Genomic DNA, 22,138 nt, shown 5'->3' on the forward strand with positions numbered 1-22,138 from the left:
CACGACTGCGCCCCTGGCCCCCCAAAAATCCATAGATTAGGGCCTAATTTATTTATTTCAATTGACTGATTTCCTTATATGATCTGTGAGTCAGTAAAATATTTCAAATTGTTGCACGTTGCGTTTATATTTTTTGTTCAGTATATCTTTGTCTTCCTCTGATTTCCATTTTGTTCTTCATTTCATTGTTGGTTATGTTATTCATCCTTTCTCTCCCCCCTCCTCCCTCCTGTGTCCTCTCTCTCATCTTCCTCCACCATGACCAGTGCTGTTCCCACATAGCCAGAGAACAGCTGAGGGGAGTGTGTGGGTCTGAGTACATGGTCCATTTGTGATAAACAAATGGGCTGTAGTGCTGTGTGCCTGCACCGCATTTTTCAGTATGGGCATGTTTAGGGCATGTCTGTGTAGTCCATACCCTCCCTATGAACGCCTCGTCATATTTCATTCAGCGCATGTGTGTGGGTGTGGATATGAGTGAATTCCGTGCACATGTGTATACTCTGTGCGCATGTGTGTGTGTGCAGTGAGCCTGTGTGTGTGTTTCGTAACCCCTGCCTTCTATAGATCATCTGAGATGTGGAGTCTCTGTTCCTGACTACTCAGAATGTGGAGACTGTTGCTCTACAAAGGGCCAGCCGCCCCCAGACACCCAGGGCCATTGTAGCCCACCACCCCTCTCTATCAGGCCAAGAAGGGCCCCATTGTAACTCCTCATCCCCAGAATGGAACCCTGTATTTTTTCCCGGGAAAACCCACGCCCTCTTACACCCTCCCCCCAGCATGGCTAGTCCATCTTAAAGGGCACTGCGTCTCCTGGGAGCCCCTCCGCCCCCATTCACCATCTCACACTGGGTCAAATTAAACTGCACTGATCCCTATTGTCTGGGTGTGTGTCCCACTGGGAATCAGACTGCAAGCCCGCAAGGGAGGGGGGGGGGGGGGGGGGGGGGGCGTGTTTGTGTATATGGGGGAAGAGAGGAGTGCCCATGTGCAATAACACAACACCTCAACGGGCCAATAGTGAGATGAGAGACTCAATAACAAATGAGGTCTTATGTGAATTATAAGAAGAGGCAATGGTAAGAACCACAACAGACCTCAGCAACATGGTTGTCGTGTTGTCGTTTTATAGATTATTATTGACACTTGGAATTGTAGAGGAAAACATTTCAATCCAGCAGATCGAACTTGCAGTGTTTTTTGTCGCACGGTTTAGATTCAGACTAACCTGGAATTCCTTTGATTGAATCCAGTGCCAGGGAGTGTTCTAATTGCAGGATGTGTGAGGACCTGCGGGCAGGATTGAGGGAGTGCTTTGAGATGCCATTTCATTGGTGCCAATGTGAGTGAGGCTAAAGGACAGCTGGGGTGGAAGGTAGGATGCAGATATCTCTGCAGTGGTGTGGCTAACATCATTACTGGGGAATGTCAATGTCATCGCAGATAGCCATGACAGCAGCATTGAAATGGGACTGAGAGCGAGAGAAAAGGGAGAGAAAAAAGTGACTGCAGGTAGCGAGCATAGAGGAGTTCGATAGAAGGCTAGAGAAAGGCAGGGGGAGGGAGAGAAGAGGAAATAAGAGAAAGGATGAAGGAAGGATGATACATGAAGGAGGGGATGACAGAGAGATGATGGAGAGATTTAATATGAGGATGCAGGGAAAGGAGAGAGAGGGTCAAAAATAAAATGGCATAATGAGTAATAATGAGAGAGGAGGGGTTGAGCAGATTAGAGACTATATGATTACATGAACCCCTGCCTCTACATTCCGGGCAGCATGACCTAGTTTTTCACACCTGCCTGGCTCTAACACACTCACATTCACACACACCAGATCAAAACGGTATAGAAAGGGTAGAATTAGCATCACAGCACAGTGAGACTAAAGAAGAGATAAAATGAACGAGGGAGAGAAAGGCAAAATAAGAGTAGTTTATATCTTGGGCTATTTCCCACTAATGTGAGAGATTGCATGTTATATTACATTGATGCTAGAGAAAAGGTGAGGCCGGATGAATATAAAGGAAGCATCAGAGATAGCGAGAGGACAGTAAATCTAGGTCTGTGAGCTCAGAAGTACAGTTGATGTCGGAAGTTTACATACACCTTAGCCAAATACATTTAAACTCAGTTTTTCACAATTCCTGACATTTAATCCTAGTAAAAATTCCCTTGCCTTAGGTCAGTTAGGATCACCACTTTATTTTAAGAATGTGAAATGACAGAATAATAGTAGAGAGAATGATTTATTTCAGCTTTTATTTCTTTCATCACATTCCCAGTGGGTTAGAAGTTTACATACTCAATTAGTATTTGGCAGCATTACCTTTAAATTGTTTAACTTGGGTAAAAAGTTTTGGGTAGCCTTCCACAAACTTCCCATAATAGGTTGGGTGAATTTTGGCCCATTCCTCCTGACAGAGCTGGTGTAAGTGATTCAGGTTTGTAGGCCTCCTTGCTCGCACATGCTTTTTCAGTTCTGCCCACAAATTTTCTATGGGATTGAGGTCAGGGCTTTGTGATGGCCACTCCAATACCTTGACTTTGTTGTCCTTAAGCTATTTTGCCACAACTTTGGAAGTATGCTTGGGGTCATTGTCCATTTGGAAGACCCATTTGCGACCAAGCTTTAACTTCCTGACTGATGTCTTGAGATGTTGCTTCAATATATCCATATAATTTTCTTTTCTCATGATGCCATCTATTTTGTGAAGTGCACCAGTCCCTCCTGCAGCAAAGCACCTACACAACATGGTGCTGCAACCCTTGTGCTTTATTGTTGAGATGGTGTTCTTCGGCTTGCAAGCCTCCCCCTTTTTCCTCCAAACATGCAGAGCGGTCTTTCAGGTTATGTCGATATAGGACTCGTTTTACTGTGGCTATAGATACTTTTGTACCTGATTCCTCCAGCATTTTCACAAGGTCCTTTGCTGTTGTTCTGGGATTGATTTGCACTTTTCTCATCTCTAGGAGACAGGATGCGTCTCCTTCCTGAGCGGTATGACGGCTGCGTGGTCATACTATTGTTTGTACAGATGAATGTGGTACCTTCAGACGTTTGGAAATTGCTCCCAAGGATGAACCAGACTTGTGGAGGTCTACTATTGTTTTTCTGAGGTCTTGGCTGATTTCTTTTGATTTTCCAATGATGTCAAGCAAAGAGGCACTGGTTTTAAGGTAGTCCTTGAAATACATCCACAGGTACACCTCCAAATGACTCAAATGATGTAAATCAGAAGCTTCTAAAGACATTACATCATTTTTTGGAATTTTCCAGGCTGTTTAAAGGCACAGTCAACTTAGTGTATGTAAACTTCTGACACACTGGAATTGTTATACAGTGAATTGTAAGTGAAATAATCTGTCCGTAAACAATTGTTGGAAAAATTACTTGTGTCATGCACAAAGTAGATGTCCTAACCAACTTAACAAAGCTATAGTTTGTGGAGTGGTTGAAAAACGAGTTTTAATGACTCCAACCTAAGTGTATGTAAACTTCCAACTTCAACTGTATCTCTTCCAATCTTGCACCTCTCCATCCCTTGCACCTCTCTCGTTTTCCCCCTCTTCTTCTTCTCTCTCTCCCTTAGCCCATTCCTTAGGTGATGCAGGAGGGACATTTCCTCCTTTGTGCGTGATCTATTATTAACTCGCTCTGTGCTCAGACTCCTCATATTGTCATGCAGACAGACAAACTGAGGCACACGGTAGAGCTGCATTCAGAATGAATGTTAATCACAACCATAGAGTTTTTAGTCCTCATCAGCATAGACCACATGAAAACCGGGGACACATTCAAATGGGCTGTATGTTAGGCTAATAAACTCTGCATATATTACCATACTGTGTTTGGATATTAGCAGCACAAAGTGAGTCATGTGTGGCTGGGCCTTGAGATGAACAGTTTGATGAAGGGGGGGGGCTGTGAATAGTAAATACATCTCTACATTCTCTATTGTCTCAGTGCAACACTTAGATGAGGTCTTGTGGGGGTGAAATGAGATCCTGTTGTTCTTACAAGATGACAAAAGTTTAGGTGCTTGGGGAGATGGAGAGATAGTCTGGTGAAATGACAGTGCCGTAGACTTGGTAGACACCTTAAGGGCTCTATCTGGTGGTGAAGATAGGCCCTAGGGAGGTAGGTCAAGGCGAATATAGGTCAAAACGTGTTTCTTGCATTGGTATTCAGAGGGCTCAAAGGGAAGTGAAATCTTTCAGATATGGCCACAGACAATATGAATAGTCTGAATGGACTATATGACTATTTGACTGTATGGTTTACTACCCACGGTAGTGAACCCTACAGACCAAAGTCACTGCGACACTGTACCTTTGGCTGTTTACAGTGCAGGTTGCTACTGCCACCTACTGGATGGCCAATGAAAATGTCTCAATTATCTTCTCTGGTGTTCAAGTTCAAAGACTGGAATATCACTTACTTTGGAGACAAATGCCTGATTCTAATGTGATCTTGCTCTCTCTCTATCCCTCCCCCTCCCTCTCTCGCTCTCCTCCCATCCTTCTCTCTCCTTATCCCTCTCTCTCACTCTCTATCTCTCCTCCCACCCCCCTCTCTCCCTATCTCTCTCCCTATCCCTCTCTCCCCCTTTCCTCCTTTCTCTCTTTCTCTCTCTATCCCTCTCTATCTCTCCTCCCATCCCTCTCTCTCCCTATCCCTCTCTCTCACTCTCTATCTCTCCTCCCATCCCCCTCTCTCCCTATCCCTCTCTCTCTCACTCTCCATCTCTCCTCCCATCCCTCTCTCTCTTCCTATCCCTCTCTCTCCCTCTCTATCTCTCCCCCCATCCCTCTCTCTCTATCCCTCTCTCTCCCTCTCTATCTCTCCCCCATCCCTCTCTCTCTCTCCCTCTCACTCTCTCTCCCTATCACTCTCTCTCTCCTCCCATCCCTCTCTATCTGTCCCTCTCTCTCCTCCCATCCCTCTCTCTCCTCGACTTCCCTCTCTCTCTATCCCTCTCTCTCTCTCCCTATCACTCTCTCCTCCCATCCCTCTCTCCCTCCCTCTCACTCTCTCTCCCTATCACTCTCTCTCTCCTCCCATCCCTCTCTCTCCTCCCATCCCTCTCTCTCCTCGACGTCCCCCTCTCTCTATCTCTCTCTCTCTCTCTCTCCCTATCGCTCTCTCCTCCCATCCCTCTCTCTCTATCCCCCTCTCTCTCTCCCTATCACTCTCTCTCCTCCCATCCCTCTCTCTCTATCCCTCTCTCTCTCTCCCTATCACTCTCTCCTCCCATCCCTCTCTCTCTATCCCCCTCTCTCTCTCCCTATCACTCTCTCTCTTCCCATCCCTCTCTCTATATCCCCCTATCTCTCTCCCTATCACTCTCTCTCCTCCCATCCCTCTCTCTCTATCCCCCTCTCTCTCTCCCTATCACTCTCTCTCCTCCCATCCCTCTCTATCTATCCCTCTCTCTCTCCCTCTCCGTCTCTCTATCTCTCCTCCCATCCCTCTCTCTCTCTCTCTCTCTCTCTCTCTCTCTCTCTCTATCCCTCTCCCTCTCTTATTCTCTCCCTATCACTCTCTCTCTCATCCCATCCCTCTCTATATCCCTCTCTGTCTCCCATCTTGCTCTCTCTCTCTCCCTATCCCGCTCTCTCTCTCCCCCATTTCCCTCTCTCCCTCTTTCTTTCTCTCTCTCTTGCAGTGCATGCTGAGAGTTTTGGGGAGTTTGAGTGTTTGGTGTGGAGGACTCTGTCCTAACTAACTTTCTTGTTTCTTTTCTTGGTCTTTTCTTTCAATTTTATTTTCTATGGTGGAGGGTTAATGCAATATTTGTTTTAGCGGTATCCACAGTTTTTTCAAAGTTAGGTTGGAAGAGGACAGAGTAAGTTCCCTGGGGTTTGGAAGGTGTGGTGTGTGCGATGGCTTCTCAGCCTAGTGCGGAGGAGACGCTGTCAATACAGCATGGATTCAGGTGTGTTCCTGAGAATGGAGTTAAGGTGGAGGAGGTTCTGCTTGCAGTCGGTGAACAGGTAGGAGCTGAACTTATACATTCTGCTTCTAGAATGAACAAAGCTGTGGTTGTGTTCATGAAAAGAGCAGACTTGGTTGGTAGGCTAATTGAAAGTGGAATATTTGTAAGTGGTGTGTTGGTGCCAACTTCACCTCTCTCTACCCCTTCGACAAGAGTGGTAGTTGAAAACGTGCCTCCATTTATTACGGAGGATCAAATCAGGAAAGAGCTGAGTCGTTTAGGTAAGTTTGCTAGTGGTCATCGTGTACTGTCAGCAGGTTTTCAGGCAGATGCCGTTAAGCACGTTGTTTCCTTCCGGAGGCAAGTGTTTATGTTTCTGAATAACAATGAGCAACAGCTAAAAATGCATTTTTAAAGTGAGGCATGGGGAGGGGCTCTATGCAGGGTTTGCCAGCACAGATAGTCTACGGTGTTTTGAGTGTGGGGATTTGGGGCATAAGAGCTTTGCGTGCCCACATAAAGGCCATAGACAAGGTGAGGGCACAAGCACCAGTGGGAGAAATCGAAGTCAACGTGCAGGGGGTAATGAGATGCAGACAGCAGAGGCTGGGCATAGTCATGCCAGGGATGGTGGTGTAGATGAATCTGGGCCTAGTCAGGCTAGAGATGGTGGGGTAGCGGAGGCTGGGTCTAGTCAGGCTAGAGATTGTGGGGTAGCTGAAGCTGGGTCTAGTCATGCTATGGAGGGGGGTGTAGATGAGACTGGGTCTAGTCATGCTATGGAGGGTGGTGTAGATGCGACTGGGTCTACTCATGCTATGGATGGTGGTGTAGATGAGGCTGGATCTAGTCAGGTTATGGAGGGTGGTGTAGATGAGGCTGGGTCTAGTCATGCTATGGAGGGTGGTGTAGATGAGACTGGGTCTAGTCATGCTATGGAGGGTGGTGTAGCTGAGGCTGGGTCTAGTCATGCTATGGAGGGTGGTGTAGATGAGGGATAAAATGGACATTCCTCTGTTGTCCCATGAACTGGCAGAGGCCGTAACCCAGATGTCCCCCGGTCGTGCACCGGGGTTCGATGGACTCCCAGTGGAGTTTTCTAAAAGATTCTGGGGAATAATTGGACAGGACTTATTTTGCATGTTGTGTGAATGCGTCGGGGTAAGAGAGTTGCCGATGAGCTGCCTTCGGGCGGCTCTGACTCTGCCCAAAAAGGGGACTTGTGTGAACTTAAGAACTGGAGGCCTGTGGCATTACTCTGTACGGACTACAAGATATTTGCCAAGGTCATCTCTAACAGACTGAAGTCCCATTTGGACTCGATAGTACAGAAGGACCAAACATATTGTGTACCGGGACACTCAATCACGGACAAATTGTTCTTAATTAGGGACATGTTGGACTTGTCGAGAGGTTCTAAAGTGAACTTTGGACTGGTCTCTTTAGATCAAGAGTGGACCATGTCTTTTGATAGAGTGGACCATGAGTATCAGGTTTAATGTGATGTTTGGGTTTGGGAAGAGTTTTTTTGACCTGTGTGAAGCTGTTGTATGCTTGGGCGTCATGTATGGTTAAGGTGGGAGGGGGGCTCAGTAGGCCAGTCTGGGTGAGACGGGGCATTAGACAAGGATGCCCTCTATCTGGGCAGTTATACACACTAGCCATTGAGCCTTTTTGGGACTGCTACGCAGGAGACTGCAGAGAGTGTACTGGACAGGCATGGATGTGGTGGCAGGCATAGCAGTGTCAGCATATGCAGATGATGTTTCTGTGATGGTCAGGGATGGTCGGGATATGCAGGCACTAGAGACCAGTCTGAAGGTGTACGAGGGAGCTTCTTCAGCTAAGTGGGGCAAGAGCAAAGCTCTGTAATGTGGAGCATGGGGGATAGGGCTCCTCTGCTTCCAGGGGGTTTGCAGTGGGGTTGTGAAGGGTTTGAAGTGTCGGGGGTGTACCTGGGCTCGGAGAAGTTGGTCAGGAAGAGCTGGGAGGGGCTGTCACAGGTAGTGGTGTCAAGACTGGCCAGGTGGAGGTGGCTCCTGTCCAAAGTGTCATATAGAGGGAGGGTGCTGATAATCAACAACCTGGTGGCATCTTCCCTGTGGTATAAACTGGCTGTCCTCAATCCCCCTGCTCGCAGACCAGCAACGCAAGCTGGTGGACTTCTTCTGATCGGACCATCACTGGCTGAGGGCGGCAGTGTTGTCCATGACCGTCCACGAAGGAGGACAGGGCCTGGTGGAACTGGAGAGCAGGATGGCTGCTTTCCGGTCAAAGGGCGGTGCAGAGACTGCTGTACCATACCGATGTCGGCTGGAGGGAACCAGCATGCACGCTGCTGAGGAGAGCTGGCGGATTAGGGTTGGACCGGCAGCTGTTCCTCATGAAGTTGGAGAGGCTGAGTACAGCAGGTCTCTCAGATTTGTACTATGCAGTGCTGAGGGCCTGGCAGCTGCTAAGGCCCATACGAGAAGGGGGTGTGAAGCCTGGGCTGTGGGTGTGGGAGGGAGGAGCCTATCTTCAACAACCCAGCCATCCCTTTGAAATCGGTTCAGTCGGCCACCCTGCAGAGGCAACTGATGGCAGGGGGTTTACAGAGGCTGGGTGACCTGAGTCTGCTGGGAGAGGAGGGGTGGAAAACCCCGGAAGTCTTGGCACAACAAACAGGAATAATGTCTCTTAGGCTGCTGGAGAGATTCCTGGAGGAGGTCCAGGAGGCACTGTCTGAGCCGGTAAGGGGGGGTGTTTGAGCGGCCGAAGGGGGAGCGGCCACCAATGTTTTCGCAACTGCAGGTGATGGCAGAGACTGGAGACTGGCAAGGGGGTCTGGAGGACTTGTTAGATTTTACACTCTGAGCCTGGGGGAGTTTGAGGATGTGGGAGTTAAAGCCCTCTACAACCTCGGGATTAAGGTGAGAAACATTAGGAGCCTGGGGGAGTTTGAGGATGTGGGAGGTAAAGCCCTCTACAACCTCTGCATTAAGGTGAGGAACATTAGGAGCCTGGGGGAGTTTGAGGATGTGGGAGGTAAAGCCCTCTACAACCTCTGCATTAAGGTGAGGAACATTAGGAGCCTGGGGGAGTTTGAGGATGTGGGGGGTAAAGCCCTCTACAACCTCTGCATTAAGGTGAGGAACATTAGGAGCCTGAGGGAGTTTGAGGATGTGGGAGTTAAAGCCCTCTACAACCTCTGCGTTAAGGTTAGGAACATTAGAAGCCTAACAGGAGTGAAGGCACATCAGTGGCAGGGGATATGTGGGGCGGAGAGTATGGTGGGTTTTAGGTGGAGGGGGCTCTACAAACCCCCAGTACCAAAGAGGTCAGGGGGCCTCCAGTGGAGGGTTCTTCATGGAGCCCTGGCCACTAACAGCTGGTTGGTACGGGCTGAACTGGGAGTCGGACAGTGGTGTCCTTTCTGTGTAATGAAAGAAACTGTGTTTGTCTGTATAGCTGGGGAAGATGTTTTGGATATACGGTTGTAGAAGTGGGTATTGTTTTGGGTATTGTGATGTCGGTTTGTATCATGTGGTAAATGGAAAGGTGAGTATGGTACATGTATGCAGTACAGGATATATTTAGATGTTTTATTTTTAAGGGGGTGTGAGTTTTTTAAAAATGAAATGAGTTTCAGTAAAGAAAGACAAAAAGTCAAGTCTCTCTCTCTCCTTATTTCTGTATCTCTCTCTCTCCCTCCTTCTCTGCTGTAGCTGTGATGAGTATGTGACTCAGCTGGATGAGATGCAGAGACAGCTGTCTGCGGCGGAGGATGAGAAGAAGACCCTGAACTCCCTGCTCCGTATGGCCATCCAGCAGAAGCTGGCCCTGACCCAGCGCCTGGAGGACCTGGAGTTTGACACCGAGCAGACCCGCCGCGGAGGCAAACCAAAAGCCAAAACCACTAACGGCAGAACCACTAACGGGCAGACCAACGCCGCCAACAACCCACGCATTAGTCACGGCCTCACCTGTGCCGGGATCGGCCGCCCCAACGAGCTCAACGCCATGCCCAACTGCATCCGTGGAGGCCCTGTGGTCTTCTGCAGCGAGAAGTACAAGATCTACTGCGACTGAAGCGGCTGCGTTGTCAGCACGGGACTGCTGTGTACAGAGGGGAGGAGCCCGAGGCTCTCCCCTGCATTAATGTTAAAGAGCCCCACTATGCTCGCTTAGCTCCCTGCCTGCCCAGCCTGTAGCCACATAGGGCCTGGTGTGTGTCTAACCTACAGTACATAAGTATGCCCATGGCCACGTATAGCCACTCACGTCTGCTAGTGTAAATGTTTAGGGGAATGCAGATGTGCATGTACAGTACAGTGTGCACTAGAAGTTTGGGACTGTTGTAGACATAATGTATAGCATGTGGATAGGGTCTCAACCGGCTGCCGGTAGGCTTCTGTGGATATTATGGGGTGCTGCACTTACGATGATGTTAAAGGTGGCAGCATTTGTGCTTAGTGTGTTCTGAACCCCCTGAGTGTGTTGCCTGGTAACTGTAATGCACTTAGGGGGTGGGGACTTGGGAAGAGGGTGTCACTAAGGGGTCATGTGACTGAAGCTGACATCCTCTCCTTGTGTTGCTCGTCTGTTGGCGTTGGTGCTCCTTCGATAAAGCCTCCCATCCTCCTCTCTCCTGGCCCCCCAGGACTGAGCCAGCCCAGCAACCCGCTGACCAATCAGGTCACTCTTTAATGTTTACATAAACAAATGAAACAAAACAATATGCAAACTCCCCATGCTGTTGCTTAGGGGAGTCCAGTGTGATTTGCTGGGTTTTCTAACTGAATTTCAAAACTCTCAAAGCGGGTTGGCTGATGATTAGTGATGTCGGAGGTGGGTGGTAAAGGAGCACCTAAGACCACAGGTGTTTAATTTCAGGATTCATTCAGATCAATCGCATGGCATTGCAGCTGAGAATGCTACTGAGCTTTTAACTGTTTTTTCTATGTAAAAAGGTGTGTGGCACAGCACAAGCTATGTACTACAGGGCTGTACATTTTAACCAGAGCAGTTATTTAGCGTCTGCTGAAAGAAATGGAGGGCTATTCCATGTGACCCAGTATATGTCATATTGGTGTTCTTTCAGAGCCATATTACTAGAGAACGAAAGCAAGACGAAACGATCTCTACACCTAAATTAAGTGCACTTCAGAATAGGTGCCTCAGGTTCTAACTTCTATTAGAAAAGGATAAAATAACTGTGAACAGATACAATATAGTTTTGATTGATGGTGATTTTTGTAACATCAGTAAAGATCCTAAAAAAAGCACAAAAATCAATGGCACCCAGATCCGGATCATAATTCTGCAAACAAAACTGACAACCTTCAGCAAAGTGCCTGTCGACCCAAGCACTTGATATCAACTATATCTATCTATCGATGTAAAGCCCCGTCTTTGTGTCTATCACCCTGATGCTCATCTCTCCCTCTATCTCCTTTCCCTCTCTTTTTGGAGGCCCTTTTGAGCTCTCAAATGAACTATGTGTGGTTATGTGGCTGAAAACCCTGTCCTCCTCCTCATGACTCTAACCTGTGTCTCGTCACTTGGTTGTCATGACAACCCCTCTCTCTCTCTTTTAGATTGTCAGCAGCTTGCTCGCCCTGAAACGCCACTCCCCCTTTAAGTCGAGAGGGGGATTTGTGTGTGTGGGGGGGGGGGGGGGGGGGACTCTGAATATCATCAGGTAACGTCCTCACGCGTATGCGTGTTCTGAACCCTGCGTGTGTCTGTGTGTCTGTCTGTGTGTGTGTCTGTGTGAGTGAGAGTGATCTCAGTGATCTGTATGTGTATGTTGTTGTCTGAAAATATTATAAATGGAGGGTCGTTCATTTCTGAGATGCTGTTTGTATGCAAGAGGACAAACCAATATACTGTCTTCATTACCCCCCAAAAAAGCTTTAAACCTTGCAAGCTTGTGCCAGGCAGATAAAAATAAATGTGGGGCTTGTGTTAGATAAATCCACGTTTTACATAACCACACATTGTTAGCTTTATGATGCTAAAAGCAGGGTTGATACCAGGAAATCCTTGAAGATTCATCAAATTATGCTTTTTCTACCAGTAACATATAAAAAACGATATATTCTTAATGATATGATTGTAATCAGGTTAGAATCTTCTAGGATCCTCCTAGGCCCCCTCTCTCTGGAATAGAGAGGGAGAGCTGTCATTCCTCAGAACGAGGGACATCCCCAACCCTGCTTGAGTTGAGTATGTGCTGTGCTGCCCTACGAGGCCTTTAGACACACAACACAGTATGGAGACTGTGTTCACATCATTCATACACCTCCACTGAGTGAAAATCACTCTTCGGTTATTGTTCCACTTAAGTGACAGCGATAGATTCACTCTTTGTTTATATCAGTTTGCGCTGAGTGTAGAGACTAGGAGAGAACAGAGGACTAATAATAGTGTTTAAACGATGCTGATCATGAATTTGATTCTGTGTTTGGAGACATGGGTTCCAGGGTTATTTGAGGTGCTCTAAACCCTTGGTGATTCAAAAAAATGATACATTTTGTTTAACTACTTTGTCTCTAACTGTGGAATCTTACCAGTGGACATTGATTCAAATTAGTTGACCCTCTATCCCCCTTTCCTTGTTTCGGCTCTAAGGATTCACTGAGCAATAGATAGATTTAATAATCCAGGATGTGATTGTGACTAGAGAGACCCCCCCCCCCCCCCCCCCCAGTTCTCTTGGTCTAGTTTGAGATCAATGTCCGTTTATCTGGTGTCATCAATAGAATGCCACCAGAATAAACTCCTCCTACCTCTGTCTGCAGGCTCTGCCCACATCAATGTTGAGTTCTCTCACACGCTCTTAATTAGATTTTTGATTGGTTGAGAGCCTGCATGCAACAAATAAAAAACATGCCCGTTCTCATTAACCTGCATGCCATTGGGGGGGGGTCTGTGTTTTGGAGGTGTCAAAGGTCATAGTACTTGTGAGGTCATCGGCTTCTCGCACTTGCTGGTCTTCCTCAGGCAATAGTGCTTTTACATCAGCTCCTCTAGAACATATTGACATGATGTTGATAACTAACCCAGTTTGCACCTACCTGTAGTTAGTAGCAACTATAACTAACCCAGTTTGCACCTACCTGTAGTTAGTAGCAACTATAACTAACCCAGTTTGCACCTACCTGTAGTTAGTAGCAACTATAACTAACCCAGTTTGCACCTACCTGTAGTTAGTAGCAACTATAACTAACCCAGTTTGCACCTACCTGTAGTTAGTAGCAACTATAACTAACTGGGGCTTCGGCGTTCATCTTTTTACTCTTTCTTATTTCGTGTTTTTGATTGGACTGGCATCATTACTGACCAAGTCTAAATTGACCAATAATGCAAATTTTTCTGATTTCTATGTTTCTTCATTTTGTATTAATTTAATTCTGCCCGGATGAGGATCCTCAAACTCAGGATCCTCTAACACTGCCGACGTCACATTCAGTGTTCCTGAAATCAGCTAGCCCTAGAGGCCAAAATTGTAAAACCCGACCAAACAAAATCTCTTATATGAATATGAAATATTCCTCCAAGTTGCCCTTTAACTCACTATATAGCATGATCTATATGTCCTCTATGGCCTCTATAACCTATATGACCTCTAACCTCTATGTCCTATGTGTGGGAATGAAAAGGTATTTCACATTTCCCAGTGCTGCTGCCGGAAGACGATGCTCACAAGTACAGTGAACTCTGCCCTCCTAGTAAAATGATGATCAGAGTTTGTGATTATTTGAGGTATCCCTCCCATGAGAAGCCAGGGGAGTCGGGGTCTTTCCTCAATGTAAATCAACAAACCGTTTTGATCTTTTTATTTTTTTATATATCTTTTTTTCTTTAACCTGTGCACTTTTATTATAGTATTATAACTTTATATTATTAACCTAGGAAAGGTTTAGTGCTATGGTTTGAGTTATTTAGTCAAGTATACACATATAGGAATATATTTCCTCCTATATGTTGTCTCTTTGTATCATCCATAGAGACCATTTACTCTCCTAAAGCCACACCGCAAACCACAGTCCTACTGTTAAGATTCTGAGAATTTGTCCAACTGAATAAGCATCCTTTTATTGTTATGTCTCATATTATTATTATGCTGATGGTTTGATTTTATGTTTGTTCTGCTGCCATGTTCTAAACGAAATCCAGGGTGAGCTAATTCTGGGGTTTTCATGTATTTATTATTCCTAGGAATAGTTCAAAGATAACGCAGAGAAACTTGACGACACTCTGATTCCAAAAATGGTAAGAAGTTATTGGGGGAAGAAATGGAGTGACAAAATTATTTTGGTTTTTCCAGCTTCTTACCAGGGTGTCACACTGATAAGGGATCACTGGCTCACAGAATTCTCTGCAAGTGCAACGATTAAATTCCAAATTGGAATTGTTTCATTCTCTCTTTGTTTATCGTGCCAAATCTTGGTACATCATTTAGGTTTGAAAAGAATGAAGAATCAGAAAGAAAGACAAGCCGTACATCAGTGGGAAAGGTATAGTTTGGGGCCGTGGCTTTCTGTCCTAAAGCTGCCCAGGATTTGTTTTGGGTCTGTTTTGTTCTTCGTTCTGACCAGTCGTGCCTTTCATTGTTTCAAGGGAGAATCGTAGACTAGTGTTTTTTGTTCGTTTTTTAGGTGTGGAGGTTTGGGTTTAAACCGACTTTGTGAGCAGCAATAAATGCAAAGATGAGCCCTTTTTGCAGGGGTGAGATGATAGTTTTCAAATTAGCTCAATTCAATTGATATTGTGTTGAATTCTGCAGGTCAGTGATCCTAACAGAAAATTCAGGGGTATTGAGAATTTTTTTTTTTTTTTATCAAACTGGGAACCAAAATAAATCCCTTTGGCCTCCTATTGAACAAAATGTTACAAACACCACTACTGTATTCTGGGTAGATCAGTGTTCTATTGAAACATCTAGGTGATCTCGAACTTTGTTTGGTTAAGGTAATGTGCTATCAATAGTATTGTTGGCAAATGTGCAGGGAGCGCATTTTGTCGTTTGTTTGTCCATTTTGAGTTTTTAAATCTTATTTTTTATTCTTGAATCTTTTTTTTACATCTTATTCAAGCGTTGTGATTTCAGGAAACAGAAAACAGATTTTGCATCAACAAGCTTGAATTGTGCCATTATTGCCAATGCTTGTTTGTTGAGGCGTAAAAAGTTATCAATACGGTTGGGAAGCAAAAACAAAAGAAGAAAATAAAGTGCCATTTTAATGCTGTTTTACAAGGAAAATAAACGTTTTCTGTTTGCTGGAAGCAATAGCACTGTGATAATACACTAGCTGTGTAAACTTTATATTGTCATATTGTGTTTCAGTATTGATCCATATTGAGTTTGATACCTTTATATGAAATAACAACTTCATCTGTATGTTGGTATGTATTTGAATTGTTATGCAGTATGGTATTCTTCTCAATAATGTGCATTATGATTAGTGGCATATTCATTACAATTTAATGTCATATGCATGTTCATCAGTCATGGGAACCTTTACACAGAATCGAAAACAAACCTATAACTTTGAAGATGTTGAAAAAGTGAAAAAATGAAATGATGAAATAACTGAGTTTAGTCTAATGTAATACTGCTGAACTAATCCTATGAAGTTTTGTTTTCCTATAGAGAAGTGGTATGTCTGTGTAAAGGTAGTCATACTGGATAAAGACAATAAATGTGACTAAAAAGACACAGTGTCCTGTGTGTATTTTCATTACTGTGTTAAGTCAGCAATGTTGTGCTGCTATTTTTATTGACTTGGCCAAAGCTTGTGATACGGTAGATCATTCCATTCTTGTCGATCGGCTAAGAATTATTGATGTCTCTGAGGGGTCTTTTTGGCCTGGTTCGCTAACTACCTCTCTCAATGAGTGCAGTGTATAAAGTCAGAACATCTGCTGTCTCAGCCACTGCCTGTCACCAAGTTTGTACACCAAGGCTCGATCCTAGGCCCCACGCTCTTCTCAATTTACATCAACAATATAGCTCAGGCAATAGGAAGCTCTCTCATCCATTTATATACAGATTATACATCTGGGGAGGCAGGTAGCCTAGTGTTTAGAGTGTTGGGCCAGTAACCGAAAGGTTGCTAGATCGAATTCTGAGCTGACTAGGTAAAAATCGGTCGTTCTGCCCCTGAACAAGGCAGTTAATCCACTGTTCCCTGGTATTTTAAATAAGAATTGTAAATAAGAATTTGTTCTTAACTGACTTGCCTAGTTAAATAAAGGTCAAATTTAAAAAATACAGTCTTATACCCAGCTGGCCCCTCCCTGGATTTTGTGTTAAACACCCTACAACAAGCTTTCTCTGCTCTTAACCTTGTTCTGAACACTTCCAAAACAAAGAATGCCCCTCTCCCCACAGGTGTGATTGCTACCTCTGAGGGTTCAGAGCTTGAGGTAGTCACCTCATACAAGTACTTGGGAGTATGGCTAGACGGTACACTGTCCTTCTCTCAGCACATATCAAAGCTGCAGGCTGAAGTTAAATCTAGACTTGGTTTCCTCTATCGTAATCACTCCTCTTTCACCGCAGCTGCAAAACTAACTCTGACTCAGATGACAATCCTACCCATGCTAGATTACGGAGACGTAATTCATAGATCGGCAGGTAAGGGCGAACGGCTAGATATTTTTTACTGTTCGGCCATCATATTTGCCACCAATGCACCTTATAGGATACATCACTGCACTCTATACTCTGTAAACTGGTCATCTCTGTAAACCCGTCGCAAGACCCACTGGTTGATGCTTATTTATAAAACCCTCTTAGGCCTCACGCCCCCCTCACTCATACAACATCCATTCTGTCAGTCACATTCTGTTAAAGGTCCCCAAAGCACACACATTCCTGGGTCGCTCGTCTTTTCAGTTCGCTGCAGCTAGAGACTAGAACGAGCTGCAACAAACATTCAAAGACTCAATCACGGACACTGTTACTGACAGTTGTGGTTGCTTTGGATGATGTATTGTCTCTACCTTATTGCCCTTTGTGCTGTTGTCTGTGCCCAATAATGTTTGTACCCCGTTTTGTGCTGCTACCATGTGGTGCTGCTGCAATGTTGCTGTCTTAGGTCTCTCTTTATGTAGTGTTGTCTCTCTTGTCGTGATGTATGTTTTTATTTAATTAATTTTTATTCTCAGATCCCCGTCCCCGCAGGAGGCCTTTTGCCTTGTGGTAGGCCGTCATTGTAAATAAAAATTTGTTCTTAACTGACTTACCTAGTTAAATACATTATTTTTTTTTTAAATAAAGACAAACTCTTCCACTCTAAGTAAATTAACAGTTAACTGTGGAGCCAGTCTGATGCTGCAGCCTTCTTTTTCTCCTGAAGATTCCTAGCTGGGAAGCAAGGGGCGAGGGAGAACTGAGGGGGGACTTCCCAGCTGTCTGTAAAGTCTCCTTGACATGATCAAATTTCACACTATGCACAAAACTCTTCCACCCCCACCTTCCGTCTGGCTCCCTCTCTTTTCCCACTCTCCCTGCACTCATCGTATGTCTTCCCTCTTCCACCTCACATTTTCCATATTTTTTCCTCTACCTCTCCCCCCTCTTTTTTTCTATTTTACTCTCTAGATAAATCCATCCCTCTTTCATTGTTTCCTTTCTTTTTCTGTCCTTCCCCTATTTCTTGTCCGTTATTTTTCTTCTGTGTATTAAGGACATACAAACAAACCCTGTGACTCTTGACCTCTCAACACCCAGTCACTTCCTGTCCACGTTCCATTAGGACCAGTTTCCATGAGCCATAAAGACTTGCCATGTCTGTCCAATCATGCAACAGTTTTATATCACATATGGTAGGTTTTATATGGCAAGAATATGTAGAGCTCTAATACATACACAGATACACTATCTGGCCACGACTCCAACTCCATCAAGTTTGCTGATGACACAACGCTGGTAAGCCTGATACCACCGGCAACGAGACAGCCTACAGGGAGGAGATCAGAGAACTGTCAGTGTGGTGCCAGGACAACAACCTCTCCTTCAACGTCAGCAAGACCAAGGAGCACACCCCCATCCACATCGACGGGGCTGCAGTGGAGAGGGTCAAGAGCTTAAAGTTCATCATTGTCCACATCACTGAGGACTTAACATGGTCTTCTCACACCAGAACTGTCGTGAAGAAGGCACAGCTGCGCCTCTTCTCCCTCAGGGGGCTGAAATTATTTGGCATGTCCCCTCAGATTTACAGCTTCACCATTGAGAGCATTCGGACTGGTTGTATCCCTGTCTGGTATGGCAACTGCCCAGTTCGGAAGACCCTATATAGGGTGGTGCGGACAGCAGGCGGATCACTGGAGGCGAGCCTCCAGTCATCGTGGACGTATATGCCAAGCGGTGTCTGAGAAATGACCGAAGAATTGCCAAAGACTCCAGCCGACGGACTGTTCTTCCTGCTCCCGTCCCGCAGGCGATACTGATGCATCAAGGCTCAGACAAACAGACTCCATAACAGCTTCTATCCCCTCGCCATAGGACTGTTAAATGGAGCTCTTTAAGACACACATTCATAGCAAAAATAAATAGTAAAATAAAAATATATGTATTTTGTTGAGGTGGCTTGCCTGTTTTGCATGTTATTTTGGCATTAATACGAGTTACATATCAGTTTGCAAACAATGTAAAATACATATTTATCATTGAGTTAATAAAGCTGCATGCATCTTTTCTGTTTTCTTGAGTAAGGCAGCTCCAAAATGCAGGTGTTTCAGCCTAGCTCAGTGCTTTCTGTGGTGGTGGGGCAGAAAATAGGAGTGGCGTGCCATGAATGGCTCAGTGTTTTGTCACTCATGGGGAAACTACGTCACCAGTCCTTAGTAAGGGTAGACATCGAAAATTCTAGTCCTCCTCGTCCTGCCATATAGTTACATTAGTATTGCCCTTCCAAGAAGGCTCACGTTCATTGGCCACAGATAAAATGACATCATGCTATATGTACAGTAGCTTTGATTGGACTGATCATGTCAACATCTTACTTTCAAAATCTTAGCTAGCAGTCATCATCATGAATCAAGTCGACAATCTACTGGCAAATCCTTTTTAATCCTTGTCATATGAAAATAAATAATAAAGATAAATGATAGATCAAATGAATTGGTGCTCATTGGCCATTGTGTAACGGTTTTCTTGGTGAGAAGGAGAGTCGGACCAAAATGCGGCGTGTCTATTGCAATCCATGTTTAATGAAGTAACACACTAAACACAAACACTACCAAAACAATAAACTTAATGAAAACCGAAACAGCCTATACTTGTGTAACCTAACACAGAACAATGACACTAAGGACAATCACCCACGACAAACTCAAAGAATATGGCTGCCTAAATATGGTTCCCAATCAGAGACAACGATAAACACCTGCCTCTGATTGAGAACCACTTCAGACAGCCATAGACTTAGCTAGAACACCCCACTAGCTACAATCCCCATACATACACACCACATACAAAAACCCATGCCACACCCTGGCCTGACCAAATAAATAAAGATAAACACAAAATACTTTGACCAGGGTGTGACACATTGGACATAAACATTACATAACAAGTTGGAAATCTCAAATTCAACAATGAGTGGTTTGAAAGAAATCGGTGACAGTGGTTAACAGCAAGCATTTCAACTGGGAAGTCGGGAATAAACGAGCTCAGACTGGGAAAATATGTTTTGAAAGGTCATCCAACTCGGAATTGTAAATCTTTCTCTTTCTCTTTCCTTGATTACAACATTTTACCATGAAGTACTGCCGCGCCACCTTCCTGTTCAAGTGAGCACATCACAACAAGGTGAGTCCAAAAATGTCTTATATGCTGCTGAATAAATGATGTAGTATGCCAGTGAGATAGTATTACATCTTAGTTACAGTATACATAAGTGTATGTTAAGTAGTAAGCTGTTAGTAGCCCATGTGCCTCACCCTAATAATTTGGTATATTTTCACCTCTTAATTTCGCCTAATGTTACTGTTCTGACTCGGTGGTGCACATGTAGCCTATAACCTGTTTTTAAGAAATTTCATAAACTAATATTGTAGGAGCTTTCATTGTCTGCTTATATGTCCCCTTTATTTATCCTACGGTTTTGACTTGGTTTACAGGGTAAATACTGTAAGAGCAGCCCATGTTCTGCATTCTGTTGCTGCATTTCAAAACTGCTAAACACATAGTTATATTTACAACGTCTATCTTAGCTCGCTCATTAATGTCTTAATCAAAATTACGGATTGCCTCTTATCCGCTCATCGTTCCCTTATGCCATAGTTTGTACATCTCAATTGTCAGTAGAAACCACATTTGTTTAAGCAAGTCAGCCATATCAGCTATGTGTTTAAAAAAGGCAGTAAATGAGGCTGAATGAACTGTTTAGCTGCCAGACAAGGCTCCGCTGATAGCAAGTTGTAGTGATGGTAAGGATTCACTCCATGGCGCTGAAAAGAAAGATCTGCTGTTGGGACAGCTTTATGTAGGCCCTAACAGTTTGTGGGCACCGCTTGTCGCCATTATAGTGACATTATTAATGTATTGTTTAGTCTTGTGTTGTGCAGGGGCTTGCTGGCATGCATCTAACACTTTTTGGGGGAGTTTGCCCCTTCAATATTTACTTGCTAAAATCGCCACTGACTTTAAGTATTTATATATTTCTGCTACCATCCACTTTTAAGCCCTGTTTACATGTAAACTGAGTATCCAAAACATGTATTTCCATGACATAGATTGAGCAGGTGAATCCAGGTGAAGGCTATGAACCCTTATTGATGTCACCTGTTAAATGCACTTCAATCAGTGTAGATGAAGGCGAGGAGACAGGTTAAAGAAGGATTTTTAATCCTTGTGACAATTGAGACATGGATTGTGTATTTGTGCCATTCACCGGCTGAATGGGCAAGACAAAAGATGTAACTGCCTTTGAACGGGGTATGGTAGTAGGTGCCAGGCACACCGGCTTCAAGAACTGCAACGCTGCTGGGTTATTCACGCTCAACAGTTTCCGTGTGTATCAAGAATGACATCCAGCAAACTTGACACAACTGTGTGAAGTATTGTGTGAGTCAACATGGGCCAGCATCTCTGTAGAACACGTTCAACACCTTGTAGAGTCCATGTCTCGACGAATTGAGGCTGCTCTGAGGGCAAAGGGGGATGCAACTCAATATTAGGATGGCGTTCCTAATGTTTTGTACACTTAGTGTATATCCCATTACCAGTCACTTTATATGTATAAACCCACCTCAATGACTGCAGTACCCCTGTACATGGAATGAGGTACTGGCACTGAACTGTATATACCTGCATTCTATTTTATTTCACTCTCATCATAGTTATTGTGTGTTTTTTATTTGTACTTAAAAATGTTTTTCTGTTCTATTGTTATCTATAGTATTATTATTATTATTATTATTGTTATCTTTAGTATTATTATTATTATCTATAGTATTATTATTATCTATAGTATTATCGTTATTATCTATAGTATTATTATTATCTATAGTAGTATTATTATTAGTATCTATAGCATTATTAATAGTTTCTATAGCATTATTATTATCTATAGTATTATTGTTATTATCCATATTATTATTATCTATAGTATTATTATTATTATTATTATCAATTGTATTATTATTATCTATAGTAGTATTATTATTATTATCTATAGTATTTTTATTATTATTATCTATAGTATTATTATTATTATTATCTATAGTATTATTATTATCTATAGTATTATTATTATTATCTATAGTATTATTATTATTATTATCCATAGTATTATTATTATCTATAGTATTAGTATTATTATTATCTATGGTATTAGTATTAATATCTATAGTATTAGTATTATTATTATCTATAGTAGTAGTATTATTATCTATAGTATTGTTATCTATAGTATTTTTTTTTATTATTATCGATAGTATTATTATTATCTATAGTATTTTTATTATTATTATCTATTGTCACGCCCTGGTCTTAGTCTTTTGTGTTTTCTTTATTATTTTGGTCAGGCCAGGGTGTGACATGGGTTTATTTTGTGGTGTGTTTTGTCTTGTTTTTTTTTGTAGGTATTGGGATTGTGGTATAGTGGGGTTCTCTAGGTAAGTCTATGGTTGCCTGAAGTGGTTCTCAATCAGAGGCAGGTGTTTATCGTTGTCTCTGATTGGGAACCATATTTAG

General features: G+C 43.8%; 1 protein-coding gene across 1 annotated transcript in view; it reads left to right on the forward strand.

Annotated features, from left to right (window-relative positions):
• Positions 1-15,642, forward strand: part of LOC110492421 (protein bicaudal D homolog 2) — an 82,895-nt gene extending 67,253 nt beyond the window's left edge. The window contains exon 10 of the mRNA XM_021566731.3: positions 9,648-15,642. Within this exon, the coding sequence (XP_021422406.3) occupies positions 9,648-10,011 (364 nt within the window). The 3' untranslated portion in view covers positions 10,012-15,642. The remainder of the gene's footprint in view (positions 1-9,647) is intronic.
• The last annotated feature ends 6,496 nt before the right edge of the window (positions 15,643-22,138 follow it).

Source organism: Oncorhynchus mykiss, chromosome 16, assembly GCF_057628025.1.
Source record: "Oncorhynchus mykiss isolate SJ-2025 chromosome 16, ASM5762802v1, whole genome shotgun sequence".
Lineage (NCBI taxonomy): Eukaryota > Metazoa > Chordata > Actinopteri > Salmoniformes > Salmonidae > Oncorhynchus > Oncorhynchus mykiss.